General features: G+C 47.6%; 2 protein-coding genes across 2 annotated transcripts in view; both read right to left on the bottom strand.

The window, feature by feature from the left end:
* Positions 1-14,113, bottom strand: part of LOC106575482 (glutamate receptor ionotropic, NMDA 3B) — a 24,739-nt gene extending 10,626 nt beyond the window's left edge. The window contains exons 1-9 of the mRNA XM_045698982.1: positions 13,637-14,113; positions 13,327-13,499; positions 10,377-10,888; positions 10,118-10,269; positions 9,223-9,342; positions 8,956-9,091; positions 8,493-8,593; positions 7,872-8,018; positions 7,084-7,229 (exon numbers count right to left, since the gene is read on the bottom strand). Of these exons, the coding sequence (XP_045554938.1) occupies positions 7,084-7,229; positions 7,872-8,018; positions 8,493-8,593; positions 8,956-9,091; positions 9,223-9,342; positions 10,118-10,269; positions 10,377-10,888; positions 13,327-13,499; positions 13,637-13,708 (1,559 nt within the window). The 5' untranslated portion in view covers positions 13,709-14,113. The remainder of the gene's footprint in view (positions 1-7,083; positions 7,230-7,871; positions 8,019-8,492; positions 8,594-8,955; positions 9,092-9,222; positions 9,343-10,117; positions 10,270-10,376; positions 10,889-13,326; positions 13,500-13,636) is intronic.
* LOC106575491 (glutamate receptor ionotropic, NMDA 3B) overlaps positions 14,077-15,000 on the bottom strand; it is a 29,016-nt gene continuing 28,092 nt past the window's right edge. Inside the window, exons 3-4 of the mRNA XM_045700385.1 lie at positions 14,179-14,275; positions 14,077-14,093 (exon numbers count right to left, since the gene is read on the bottom strand). Of these exons, the coding sequence (XP_045556341.1) occupies positions 14,077-14,093; positions 14,179-14,275 (114 nt within the window). The remainder of the gene's footprint in view (positions 14,094-14,178; positions 14,276-15,000) is intronic.

Raw genomic sequence — 15,000 nt, 5'->3', positions numbered from 1 at the left:
AGAAAAACAAGCCTTATGCCGGTAATAAAATCCTATTTTCAGCTTGAGCTTCCTTATCAAGTTCTCTACATGCACAGTGAAGCTCAGCTTATCATCAACCCACACACCCAAATATTTGAACACTTTAACTTGCTCTATATTATGTCCAGCCAATGTGGCAATGACATGATTTGTAACATGCCTGGCATTTGAAAATACCATGCATTTTGTTTTACCCGAATTTAGAATCAGCTTTAAATCATACAGATTCTGTTGTATGATGTTAAATGCTTTTTGGGCATTTTCAAAAGCTAAAGATAAACTACTACCACTTGAATAAAGAACAGTATCATCTGCATAAAAATGAACATGCGCTGTTTCAATAAGATCCCCAATGTTGTTGATATACAAAATGAACAACAGTGGTCCCAAAATAGAACCTTGCGGAACACCTGACCTCTATGGACTCAGATTTGCAACCATCCGCCATTACACATTGTGTACGATTTGATAGGTAATTTATAAACCAATCTAGAGCATGACCAGTATTTCCACAACATTTTAACCTTTGCACTAATAACAGCATGGTCCACGGTGTCAAAAGCCTTCGACAAATCAATAAAAACAGGTATTTCTATTTCTATGGTTTTTTTTGGGGGGTTGATCTCCAATTGGAGGCAGCTGGTCCTCGTTGCCTCTAATTGGAGATCATATTTAAGTAGGGGTTTTTCTTCCTGGGTTTTGTGGGTGATTATATTTTGAGTAGTGTTTGTTTCTCTCTGCGTCACGGTTTGTTGTTTTGTCAAGTCAGTTATTTATGTATTGCAAAGTTTCACGGATTTAATAAAAATGTGGAACTACAACCACGCTGCACTTTGGTCCGCTCCTTCCGACACCCGTGACAGAATCACCCACCACCAAGGGACCAAGCAGCGTGATATGGACCTCTGGACATTTGAGGAGATGAGGAGGAGTATATCCAGGGCTTTGGAGGATTTAGGGGCAGGAGAAGAGCGCCTCCCGGGGGAGCAGGTATTGGACAGATATCGAAGCCTGCCGGGGAAGAACGAGAGGCAGCCCCCCAATTTTTTTGGGGGGGCACATGGGTAGTTTGGCAGGGTCGGGGTGAGACCTGAGCCAACTCCCCGTGCTTACCGTGGGGAGCGTGTGACAGGGCAAGCACCGTGTTATGCGGTGATGCGCACTGTGTCACCAGTGCGCACTCACAGGCCGGTGCGATCTGTGCCTGCGCCTTGCAGTTGTCGAGCTGGGTTGAGCATCCAGCAAAGACGGGTTGTGCCAACCATAAGCTCCAGACCTCCAGTGCGCCTCCATAGCCCAGTACGTCCTGTGCCTGCTCCTCACACTCTCCCTCCAGTGCGCCTCCATAGCCCAGTACGGCCGGTGCCTGCTCTGAGCACCCAGTCCTCAGTGCATCTCTCCAGTCCGGTGAGACCTGTTCCAGCTCCACGAGAAAAGCCTCCAGTGATAATCTATGGTCCGAAGCCTGTAGAGATGATCCATGGCACAAAGCCTCCAGTGATGATCCATGGCCTGGAGCCTGTAGGGATGTTCCATGGCAAGAAGCCTGTAGGGATAATCCATGGCCCGGAGCCTGTAGAGATGATCCATGGCACGAAGCCTCAGGTGATGATCCATGGCACGGAACCTGTATTGATGATCCATGGCATGGAGCCTGCAGCAACGGTCCCTAGTCCGGAACCTACAACGACGCTCTTCAGTCCAGAGCCTCCGGCGACGCTCCTCAGCCCGGAGTCTTCTGCGACGTTCTGCAGCCCAGAGCCTCCAGCGGCGGACTGCAGCCCAGAGCCTCCAGCGGCGGACTGCAGCCCAGAGCCTCCAGCGGCGGACTGCAGCCCAGAGCCTCCAGCAATGATCTATAGTCCCGTTCTTTCGACGACGATCCACCGTCAGGTGGTAATAAAGCAGAAGGATCAGTGGGTGGAGCGGGGAGTACGCCCCGAACCGGAGCCGCCTCCTCTGCTGGAGGTTAAGGTTATGTGGACTGCATTTGAGCCGCCATAGACAATTGTCACCCTCCCTACCCTCCCTTTTGTTTTGTGGTTTCTTTTGTTGTTTTAGGTGCATTCGGAGTCTGCACCTTTGGGGGGGGGGTACTGTCACGTCCTGACCATAGTAAGATGTGATTTTCTATGGTAGAGTAGGTCAGGGCGTGACAGGGGGTGTTTTGTGTTTTTCTATGTTTTCTATTTCTATGTTTAAGTTCTAGTTGTTCTATTTCTATGTTGGGGTTGTTTGGGTTAATCTCCAATTGGAGGCAGCTGGTCCTCGTTGCTTCTAATTGGAGATCATATTTAAGTATAGGTTTTTCTTCCTGGGCTTTGTGGGTGATTATATTTTGAGTAGTGTTTGTTTCTCTCTGCGTCACGGTTTGTTTTGTCAAGTCAGTTATTTATGTATTGCAAAGTTTCATGCATTTAATAAAATGTGGAACTACAACCCCGCTGCACTTTGGTCCACTCCTTTCGACACCCGTGACAATTATTCTCTACATAGTAACACAGAAACAAAATATAAAATTAGTTTTACATAGCCTATTCTAGAATCAGACAGTTTAGTAAAGTAGAAATGTTTTCTGTTCTTATGGGTATCGACAACTTCAAGAAGTACAGTTGAAGTTTTACATACACTTAGGTTGGATGATTAAAACTCATTTTTCAACCACTCCACAAATTTTTTGTTAACAAACTATAGTTTGGCAAGTCGGGTTAGGACATCTACTTTGTGCATGACACAAGTAACTTTCCCAACAATTGTTTACAGACAGATTATTTCACTTATAATTCCCTGTATCACAATTCCAGTTGGTCAGAAGTTTACATACACTAAGTTGACTGTGCCTTTAAACAGCTTGGAAAATTCCAGAAAATTATATCATGGCTTTAGAAGCTTCTGATAGGCTAATTGACATCATTTGAGTCAATTGGAGGTGTACATGTGGATGTATTTCAAGGCCTACCTTCAAACTCAGTGCCTCACTGCTTGACATCATGGGAATATCAAAAGACCTCCACAAGTCTGGTTCATCCTTGGGAGCAATTTCCAAACACCTGAAGGTACCACGTTCATCTGTACAAACAATAGTACGCAAGTATAAACACCCTGGGACGACGCAGCCGTCATACCGCTCAGGAAGGAGACGTGTTCTGTCTCCTAGAGATGAACATACTTTGGTGTGAAAGGCGCTGTCACAATGGGTGGCGTGTGGATTCTGGAGAGTCAGGCGCAGGAGACAGAATGATTCCGTGAATGAATTTAATAAAATATCCACACGGAAAATATGCAAAGGTATGGAGTGCAAGGTGTGCAAAAAGAAACGCACCACCCTTAAAAGAACGTAATCAGGGACGCAGCCCAAATGAATAGCGTAACTCCAAAAATACAGAACCTCATGATAAACACACCCTGACAACACGAACAATCCCGCACAAACAACAAACCTAACTAACTATCCTAAATACCCCTCCCCACTAACAACTAACACAAAACAGGTGCGCAACTAACCTAGGCCTAACTAACCTAGGCCTAACTATTCTGACATTTCACATTCTTAAAATAAAGTGGCGATCCTAACTGACCTAAAACAAGGAATTTTTACTAGAATTAAATGTCAGGAATTGTGAAAGTGAGTTACAAATGTATTTGGCTAAGGTGTATTAAACTTAGTACTGTAAAACTCCCTGTACAATATACAGTGTGAACACCAATGGACATACTGGTACCACAGCTCCTACCTGGACATACTGGTACCGCAGCTCCTACCTGGACATACTGGTACCGCAGCTCCTACCTGGACATACTGGTACCGCAGCTCCTACCTGGACATACTGATACCACAGCTCCTACCTGGACATACTGGTACCACAGCTCCTACCTGGACATACTGGTACCTCAGCTCCTACCTGGACACACTGGTACCACAGCTCCTACCTGGACATACTGGTACTACAGCTCCTACCTGGACATACTGGTACCTCAGCTCCTACCTGGACATACTGGTACTACAGCTCCTACCTGGACATACTGGTACCTCAGCTCCTACCTGGACGTACTGGTACCACAGCTCCTACCTGGACATACTGGTACCTCAGCTCCTACCTGGACATACTGGTACCTCAGCTCCTACCTGGACGTACTGGTACCACAGCTCCTACCTGGACATACTGGTACCACAGCTCCTACCTGGACATACTGGTACCTCAGCTCCTACCTGGACATACTGGTACCTCAGCTCCTACCTGGACATACTGGTACCTCAGCTCCTACCTGGACACACTGGTACCTCAGCTCCTACCTGGACATACTGGTACCTCAGCTCCTACCTGGACATACTGGTACCACAGCTCCTACCTGGACATACTGGTACCTCAGCTCCTACCTGGACATACTGGTACTACAGCTCCTACCTGGACACACTGGTACCTCAGCTCCTACCTGGACATACTGGTACCTCAGCTCCTACCTGGACATACTGGTACCTCAGCTCCTACCTGGACATACTGGTACTACAGCTCCTACCTGGACATACTGGTACCTCAGCTCCTACCTGGACATACTGGTACTACAGCTCCTACCTGGACATACTGGTACCACAGCTCCTACCTGGACATACTGGTACCTCAGCTCCTACCTGGACATACTGGTACCACAGCTCCTACCTGGACATACTGGTACCTCAGCTCCTACCTGGACATACTGGTACTACAGCTCCTACCTGGACATACTGGTACCTCAGCTCCTACCTGGACATACTGGTACCACAGCTCCTACCTGGACATACTGGTACTACAGCTCCTACCTGGACATACTGGTACCTCAGCTCCTACCTGGACGTACTGGTACCACAGCTCCTACCTGGACATACTGGTACCACAGCTCCTACCTGGACATACTGGTACCTCAGCTCCTACCTGGACATACTGGTACTACAGCTCCTACCTGGACATACTGGTACCTCAGCTCCTACCTGGACATACTGGTACCACAGCTCCTACCTGGACATACTGGTACCTCAGCTCCTACCTGGACATACTGGTACCTCAGCTCCTACCTGGACATACTGGTACCTCAGCTCCTACCTGGACATACTGGTACCTCAGCTCCTACCTGGACATACTGGTACTACAGCTCCTACCTGGACATACTGGTACCTCAGCTCCTACCTGGACATACTGGTACCTCAGCTCCTACCTGGACATACTGGTACCTCAGCTCCTACCTGGACATACTGGTACCTCAGCTCCTACCTGGACATACTGGTACCGCAGCTCCTACCTGGACATACTGGTACCTCAGCTCCTACCTGGACATACTGGTACCTCAGCTCCTACCTGGACATACTGGTACCTCAGCTCCTACCTGGACATACTGGTACCTCAGCTCCTACCTGGACATACTGGTACCTCAGCTCCTACCTGGACACACTGGTACCACAGCTCCTACCTGGACATACTGGTACCTCAGCTCCTACCTGGACATACTGGTACCTCAGCTCCTACCTGGACATACTGGTACTACAGCTCCTACCTGGACATACTGGTACCTCAGCTCCTACCTGGACATACTGGTACTACAGCTCCTACCTGGACATACTGGTACTACAGCTCCTACCTGGACATACTGGTACCTCAGCTCCTACCTGGACATACTGGTACCTCAGCTCCTACCTGGACATACTGGTACCTCAGCTCCTTCACTCTGTCACTATTCCTCTCAGTTGTTTCATAGTCATTAGTTTTTTTCCCCCAAAATCTGTCTATAGTGGAAATACTGACAGAATTGATATTTGCAAAGATATTGTTGTCATTTGATTGCACTTTGGATCTCTCTTAGCCTGATGGAATTGTTGACTATGACCATGTTGCAAATGTCTTGTATGGCTGAATACTGCTGCTCTGCCACCAGCATGAGACCGTTGTGCAGTCCTATATATGACATGTAGAATTCACAAATAGATCATGTTACAGATAGTATATTCCATTGAAATTGTGCTGTATTACTGTATATTCCTCATACATATTGTGATTCTCATTTACCTTTGCAATAGTTGCTGTATTGTTGTGAATGAAATGCTGTAACAAGGGTAAAGAACAAGTACATATTTACCTGTTTTCCCTACGGAATGTTTGCACAGTTGATGACACTGTGGACCTGTTTACATTAGGCTGTACTCTCTGACCAGCCTCTTCCATTGTCAGACCGTGGTTTATGACACTGTGGACCTGTTTACATTAGGCTGTACTCTCTGACCAGCCTCTTCCATTGTCAGACCGTGGTTTATGACATGGTCCACAATTGTGGCTCTGATTTCATCACTAACTCTTATTCTTTGCCTTCTACCTCTTCCTCTATTCTGTCTTCACCTAACACCACCACCACCATGCATTCTTACACAGCTTCTTATTGCTCTTCCACCAGCATGTAGCTGCTGTTCAGCGTTGTGATGTTCCTCCATGTTCAGAAATGGTAGTGATCCTGCTCCATATATATGCTTCCAAACTTGATTGGTTGATTGGTAAGATTGTGATTCCTATTTCATTACTATGTTAACTGGCAGGTAATTTGCCAATTTAGCAGATATCACAAACATTCCATGTCATCGATATTGATGGAATATACATGTATGTCTGACAGATTTTGATCATTGAATGGATCATTTTGACTGTGACGGCTCACACAATGACAGAATGTTTAGAAGTTGTGAAGAGTATGACAGTTTCACTGAGAATCAACTCATCAGCTTTATCAGCAAGTCATGTACATGTAGTTATTGTGCAAATTGCAGTCAATTGTATTTCCTCTTTTGCACACGTGCCAAAACACGTGCAATTTGCTTAAATGAATAAGAAATTCAAATCTGGTGTGAACAAGAAACTAATTGTTCAGAGATTTGAACTTATTGTTTTGAAAAAAATGATTCTCCTTCGAGAATTGAGCCAAAGCGATAGAGAAAAACAGTAAAGGCCTGGAGACGTGGGGAATTAAGAGTAAATGAAATCATTTAGCGTAACACAACACTAAGGTAACTGGTTGGTCAGCCAACAGACTGTGTGAGGGTCTTACTTTAACATGTCCACTCCGTCTGGTGTGGTGGGTTGGTTGTAACGTCTCATGTAGTCATGCATGGCAGAGAAACTCTTCCTCATGTAGTCTTCTGCAGAGCTCTCTCTGACTGTCCCAAACCTGAACCCACGGGATGGGTGGTGCAGCTGAGGGGGGACAGGGAGAGGGGGAGAGGGGGAGGGGAAGGGGGAAGAGGGGGATTATATTAACATAAGGAGAATACATTAAGAAAGGGAGGGTGATATGCACATCCGTAAATACTGGTGCAGGGCTAAAAAGTATTCCATATAAAGAAATGAGAGGCCCGTACACAGAATATTGCTTCTCCCCAGTGGGAGAATGTTACAATATTTCAACTTCAACAGTCTTCGTCATGTCTGACAGGTATCAAAGTTGAAACATTGTATTTTTGGTTTCAGGTATAAACCACTGGGGGGGAGAAGCAATATTCTGTGTACGGGCCTCTCTCTTTTTATTTACAAGGAGAATACATTTAACACATTGTCTGAATCATATCAGCTACTGTAACTGTCCCCGATCCAGTCTGTTTTGTCATATTCAGTCATGTTCATTTCCACATTGTTACTCGTGTTTGTGTGTGTGTGTGTTTGCATATAAGTGCGTGCATGTGTGTGTGTGTGTGTATGTATGTGTGCGTGCGTACATGCTTACTTGTGTCTGTGCGCACCGCCGTGTGTGTGTGTGTGTGTGTGTGTGTGTGTGTGTGTGTGTGTGTGTGTGTGTGTGTGTGTGTGTGTGTGTGTGTGTGTGTGTGTGTGTGTGTATACCTTCTCATCATGAATCCCAGACACCTGTTCAAAGGTTTTCTCCCCCACCATGACAGCAGCCAGGTTAGCTGTATAACTGGACAACACCAGCAGACAGAAGATAGCCCACAGGTTCATCAGGAACCTACTGGTCCAACACTTAGGAGTCTGGAGAGGAGGGAGAGAGAGGGCGGGGGAGAGAGAGAAAGAGGGAGGGAGGGAGGGAAGGATGGAGCGAGAGAGAAAGAGGGAGGGAAGGATGGAGAGAGCGAAAGAGTAGAGAGAGATAGAGAGCGAGACAGAAAGAGAGAGAAAGAGAGAGAGAAATAGAGAGAAAGAGAGAGAGTTAGAGAGATAGAGTGAGAAAGAGGGAGATGGAGGGGGAGAGAGATGGAGGGAGGGGGAGAGAGCGAAAGAGAGGGAGGGAGATGGACGGAGGGGGAGAGAGAGAAAGAGGGAGGGAAGGATGGAGAGATAGAGAGAGAAAGAGAGAGAGAGACAGAGAGAGAGAGAGAGAGAGAGAACGAGACAGAGAGAAGACATATTTGATTAATTTGAATATTGAAATCTTCTCTTCCTCCATCCCTCCCCCTCCATCCCTCCTCCCTCCCATTATTCCTCCCTCCATCCCTCCCACAGTACCTTAGTAGCGACAGTGCGTCCAAACAGGATGGCGTAACAGAGGTTGAGGGCTGAGGAGTAGGAGAACACTCTGAGTCTGTTCCTGCCATGAGGAGTCATACCTGGATCAACACAACACAGGAGTCAGCTGTGTGTGTGTGTGTGTGTGTGTGTGTGTGTGTGTGTGTGTGTGTGTGTGTGTGTGTGTGTGTGTGTGTGTGTGTGTGTGTGTGTGTGTGTGTGAGTAGGATCACAGTGACAAACAGAGTTGTAAAGGTCCCAACCACCCACAGCTGTGTGTGTGTGTGTGTGAATAGGATCACTTTGACAAACAGAGTTGTAAAGGTCCCAGCCACCCACAGCTGTTTGTGTAGATGATGACATGGCTGTAAGTCATAGCAGTATCCACTGAGATTTAGGTCACAGACTAATAACATGACAGGCCTTGGATGACAGGCCATAAATGGTATTTTAGTTTTCTCACCAAAGGGACTGTTCCACTCATAGACGGTGAGGAAGAGTGCGGTAAGATGAAGAGTGACGAAGATGCCCACCCACATGGACCAATGGAGAGGCCACATGAAGGCCCCAATAGGGGCTGATGTGTCCTGGCTACGCACCTGGTAGTCAAGACACACATACACACATATTATAAAGTGTATGTCCACACACACACATATACACGCTTGCAGGCACGCACGCACGCACGCACGCACACACACACACGCACACGCACACACACCCCACTCACCAGTATCCCCAGAGAGGTAGAGTAGAATGGAGAGGTGAAGTCTATAACTCTGCTCCTGGCTGAGTTGATGGAGAATGATGTCACAGCCATGTCTGCTGTTCCACTCAGCAGGTCTCCCACCTAATATGACAAAACAGGAACATCGACAACCTTCAGGACACTGTTACTCAAGCATTTAACAATCCTTCTGCAAATGTTGTTCTTGGTTAAACAATCATGTCAAATATGCATGCAATCATTTTTATTATTATACAAGAAAACTATTGAAGACAGACAGACAGACAGACAGACAGACAGACAGACAGACAGACAGACAGACAGACAGACAGACAGACAGACAGACAGACAGACAGACAGACAGACAGACAGACAGACAGACAGACAGACAGACAGACAGACAGACAGACAGACAGACAGACAGACAGGTTCTGACCAGTAAGGGGTTATCTGTTATTGTAGTTTGGTCAGGATGTGGCAGGGGGGGTATTTGTTCTATGTGGTTCGGGGTGTGTGTTTATGTAGAGGGGTGTTTGATTTATGTATTCTGGGGTTTTGGTCTATGTTCTATGTTAGTGTATTTTCTATGTTCTAGTCTAGTCTTTTTAGTTCTATGTTTAGTTTATTGATTTGGCCTTCAATTGGAGGCAACTGTTCCTCGTTGCCTCTGATTGAAGGTCCTATATAGAGGGGTGTGTTTTGTTTGGGTTTTGTGGGAGGTTGTTCTTTGTACTGCTGTGTGAGCCTACAAGACTGTTCGCTCGTTTATTGTTTTGTTTATTAGTCGTGTTCACAATAAAAGTTAAGATGAGTCAACCCGCTGCGCCTTGGTCCAATTACTACGACGACCGTTACACAGATAGACAGACAGACAGACAGACAGACATAGATGACGTACCAGACCGGACCAACTCCCAGTGCTGCTCATCGCTCCGTACTTCCCGTCTCCCACGATGTAAAGGTCAAAGGTGAACTTCAGGTCCTCCGACAGCTTCTCCAACAGGTCAATAACGTAACCATAGCAACACTTCCGCAGGTCCTCTGTTGGGTCTGGGGTTGTGGTCAGGACAGGACAGGACAGGGACAGGAAGGGTTAGTCCTGGTCTACTGGTCTGGAGAGATGTACTGTAGGTATTGTGTACTGTAGGTATACTCACTGTGGTCAGTAGTGGTAGCAGTTGTATTGGTCTGGTGCAGGTGACAGAACAGTGAGTCCAGTAGATATGAGCGGTTAGTCCTCGGGTCCAGACAGAGCTGACCAGCGGGACACAGCCCATCCTCATCCACCTCTCTAGTGAACACGAAGGGATGCTCCACCAGGGTCACCACCCTTAATCTCCGGCCCGCCATCTGTAGCCCCGGCCTCCATCTCCCTCCAGGACTGTTGTCTCTGTCCCTATCCCCACTCTGGACCCCTAACCCAGACCCGGACCCTGTCCTTCTCCCCGGGCCTAGTCCCAGGCCAGCCTCGACCCCCAGCCCCAACACCCCCTCGTCCAGCTGTAGGCGCCCGGTGGTCCAGTGGGCCACGGTGACCCAGGATGGCTGGCCAAGAGGACCTCTCTTCAGGCTCCACACGTGGTACAGCTGGGAGGAGAGGACCTGGGAGAGAGCAGGTGCCACACGGACCGCGCCCGTAGAACCCTGGAACGACGTGTTGGAGAGGAACCTGGAGAGGAGAGAGAGAGACAGAGAGAAAGAGAGAGAGAAAGTGAGAGAACGAGAGAGAAAGTGAGAGAGAGAGAGAGAGAGAGAGGAAGTTATAGTTTGAACATGTAGACAGATACAGATACCCAGTCTGTTCCTTCAGATTGGCTGGGTGTAATAATTGGTTGGCTGTTCCAGTCAGTCTCATTATTTTAACTTAATGCAGTAGAGACAGAATTTCTCTCTCTCTCTCTCTCTCTCTCTCTCTCTCTCTCTATCTGCCCACACACACACACACACACACACACAGAGTGTTCTTATTACTATGAGTTAATGCAGTTCATTGTGGTTGTTTCTATCTAACTGGCCCCAGCATCATTACTATTCCTCTCAGTCTCCCCCCAGTCCTGACGCTGCTTTACCATGGAATACACTGGTACGCACAATTAACTCTCACACATATATCTGCTCTGGGTATCTAACCGTGCGGTTGGATCGTTGGGGGACGTCTGAATTTTAACCATGCATGGATTGTTGGGCGATGTCTGGGTGATTGGTTAGTCATTGGCCGATGTTTGGGTGATGCCTGGGTGTTGAACCTTCTGAATATTAACAATGCAGGGATCATTGGGTTAAGTCTGGAAGTTATAATGGTTCATTAAAAACTCCTAAAACTGTTTTACATTTCAAAATGCATCCTGTATGTGTGTGCGTGTGTGTGTGTGTTTGTGTGTAACTGCAGAGTGTGTGTGACTGATGGTGACTTCCTTCCATTAACTCTGACAGCAGAGGAGGAAACATTAAAACTATGAATTAATACTGAGGTCGTTAACCCACCTCTACCCTCCACTCTGCACTGAATATCAATGTACCTATAGAGTGTGTGTCCTGTTTACAGCACAACTGACTCATCAGATATCAGACTGGTTACAGACCACTCTCTCCCCCTCTATCGCTCTATCACTCTGTCCTCTCTCCCCCTCTATCTCTCTCTCTCACGCTGTCCTTCTTGCTCTCTCTCTCTCTCTCTCTCTCTCACGCTGTCCTTTTTGCTCTCTCTCTCTCACGCTGTCCTTTTTGCTCTCTCTCTCTCAAGCTGTCCTTCTTGCTCTCTCTCTCTTCAGTTGATTTGGCAGCTGTGTCTATTGAAGGGCTGCATGGTCGATCTCACTAAGATAACAACACCCTGTTTGATCTCCTCTCCTCCTCTCTCCTGTCCTCTCCTCCTCTCTCATTTCCTCTCCTCCTCTGCTTTACTCAATCCTTTCCTCTCCTCCTCTCTCCTTTACTCACTCCTTTCCTCTCCTCCTCTCTCCTTTACTCACTCCTTTCCTCTGCTCCTCTCTCCTTTCCTCACTCCTTTCCTTTGCTCCTCTCTCCTTTCCTCTCCTCCTCTCTCCTTTCCTTTGCTCCTCTCTCCTTTCCTCTCCACCTCTCTCCTTTCCTCTCCTCCTCTCTCTTTTACTCACTTCTTTCCCCTCTTCCTCTCTCCTTTCCTCTCCTCCTCTCTCCTATACTCACTCCTTTCCTCTCCTCCTCTCTCCTTTCCTCTCCTCCTCTCTCCTTTCCTCTGCTCCTCTCTCCTTTACTCACTCCTTTCCTCTGCTCCTCTCTCCTTTACTCTCCTCCTCTCTCCTTTCCTCTGCTCCTCTCTCCTTTACTCACTCCTTTCCTTTGCTCCTCTCTCCTTTCCTCTCCTCCTCTCTCCTTTCCTCTCCTCCTCTCTCATTCTCCTCTTTCACCCCGCTCCATATTGTGGGTAGAAGTGTTGTAGTGGAATGTTGTTGTTCTAAACAGAAAGAAGGCAGAGGGACAGTGTGGAGCTTCACACACTTTGGTGAGAAAACGTAAAGACCATTTATGCTTCTTGCAGAATCCAAGGCCTGTCATGTATTAGTCTGTGACCTAAATCTCAGTGGATACTGCTATGTTTGTAAAGCTGTTAGACAGAACACTGGCTCTATCTAGGTAAAGCTGTTAGACAGAACACTGCTTCTATCTATGTAAAGCTGTTAGACAGAACACTGGCTCTATCTATGTAAAGCTGTTAGACAGAACACTGGCTCTATCTAGGTAAAGCTGTTAGACAGAACACTGCTTCTATCTATGTAAAGCTGTTAGACAGAACACTGGCTCTATCTAGGTAAAGCTGTCAGACAAAACACTGCTTCTATCTATGTAAAGCTGTCAGACACAACACTATCCCTGTCTTTGTAATGGTGTCAATAAAGCTTTGTATAGCTGTCTAAAGTGAATCTAGCCACAGTCCCAAGCCTTCAGTCTATCTACAGTCTGTCCAGGTCTGCCTGTGTATTCTCAGGCTTGGCATGGATTATAAATGGGACAGGTCCTCTCAGACTCCATTCTATCATCTGGTGCCAATGGCTGGAGGAGGGGAGAGAGATGTGTATGTGTGTATATGTGTGTGTGTGTGTGTGTGTGTGTGTACAATATATTTACCTGGCCAGGTACTGTCCAGACGAGGGCACTTCCTCTTTGTTAGGTTTGTCGTAACAGTTGACCATGTTCTGGATCAGAGCCAGGTCTGGGCTCACCTCACTGGCCGACGTCACCGCCTGGCCAATCAACCGCAGCGCGTCTCGGATGTAGAAGGTGATGGGCTTACGACCCACCTAGACACATACACACACGTTAAAATGTGTTTTCAAATGTCAAATAAAATAAACCAATCAGCCAATCAATGAATCACCCAATCAATCAACCAACCAACCAAATCAATGAATGAATAAATCAACCAATTAATAATCACCTCTCCATAAGCCAATAGGCCGAGGGGCCCGCCCAGCGAGAGGAGAGAGTCAGGTGACAGAGGGTTACCCATAATCCACTGCAGCGTGGGGAGCGAGGGAGCGAGACGCTGGGCGCAGCGGAGGACAGAAGAGAGACATTCTGGGTCGGAACCAAGGATGACCACGGAGGAGAGAGGAGAGGCGGAGCGAAGAAGACGATGGGAGAGGAGAGACAAGACCTCAGCTTCCCTCTTGTCTTCTCTGGTCTCATCACTTGTTTCTTCACCTCTCTCAGCCCCTCTTTCCTCCTCCCCTCTCTCTTCCCTCCTCTCCTCCTTCCCTCTCTCCTCCCTCCTCTCCTCCTTCCATCTCTCCTCCCTCTTCTCCTCCCCTCCTATATGTGTAAGGTTGATGAGATCCAGTAGACTCCAGCTTGTTCCTTTCTGTGTCTCTAGATGTTTCAGTAGTCCCTCCCCCCTCTCCTCCCATCCAGGACACACCACAGCGACTCCCCCTCTACCCCCTTCCTGACCCCTGCCTCCCCCCTGTCTTCTCCCTTCACCCTCTGTCTCCCCCTCTACCCCCTGGAGAACAGAGAGCAGAAGGTTGGCCAGGCGAGAGGGTGGAACACGAACTGACATTTGGAGATGGAACCGGTTCTAGGGGGAGAGAGAGAGAGAACAGAATGTTACTAGAACCAAACCATTCTGCAAGACTTTCATAGAGTGATGTTCATAAATATTGAATGTTGTTGAATGGAGTGAAAGGCTCCTGAGTGAGCTACCTGTGCTCCCCTCTTCCAGACTACTTTCCAACCATGTCTTGTTGCTTTATGCCTACAGGCAAAGTCAAGGGGATGTTGCATATGTATACAGTATCTATGGGTTCAATAAGGAACACATACACACACCTTATGAATGTAGACAGAGCGAGGAAATCTGCAAGAAATCTTCAGAGACACGACTGAATTAATACAGTATTTATACATATACTCATGGGGGGTGTACAGGTGTGTGTGTGTGAGATACCATAGTGTTTGAACTCAGCGGAGGTGTGGGGGTTGTACAAAAAGGTCGATAGCTCGGTGTGGGGTGGAACAGTGTGCGAAAAATAGAAAGAGAGATGAAAGGAGGGAGGATGGGAAAGTGGAGGGATGGGAGGGTGGAGGGATAGAGGGATGGCGGTATGGGAGGGGTGGAGGGATGGAAGGGTAGGAGGGATGGAGGGATGGAGGGTGGAGGGATGGAAGGATGGAGGGTGGAGGGATGGAGGGATGGGAGGGTGCAGGGATGGAAGGGTGGGAGGGTGGAGGGATGGAGGTGTGGGAGGGTGCAGGGATGGAGGGTGGAAGGATGGAGGGATGGGAGGGTGCAGGGATGGAGGG

The sequence above is a fragment of the Salmo salar genome, chromosome ssa17, assembly GCF_905237065.1.
Source record: "Salmo salar chromosome ssa17, Ssal_v3.1, whole genome shotgun sequence".
Taxonomy (NCBI): domain Eukaryota; kingdom Metazoa; phylum Chordata; class Actinopteri; order Salmoniformes; family Salmonidae; genus Salmo; species Salmo salar.
The sequence above is the reverse complement of the archived record's forward strand: the minus strand, read 5'-3'. Positions and strand labels throughout refer to the sequence as shown.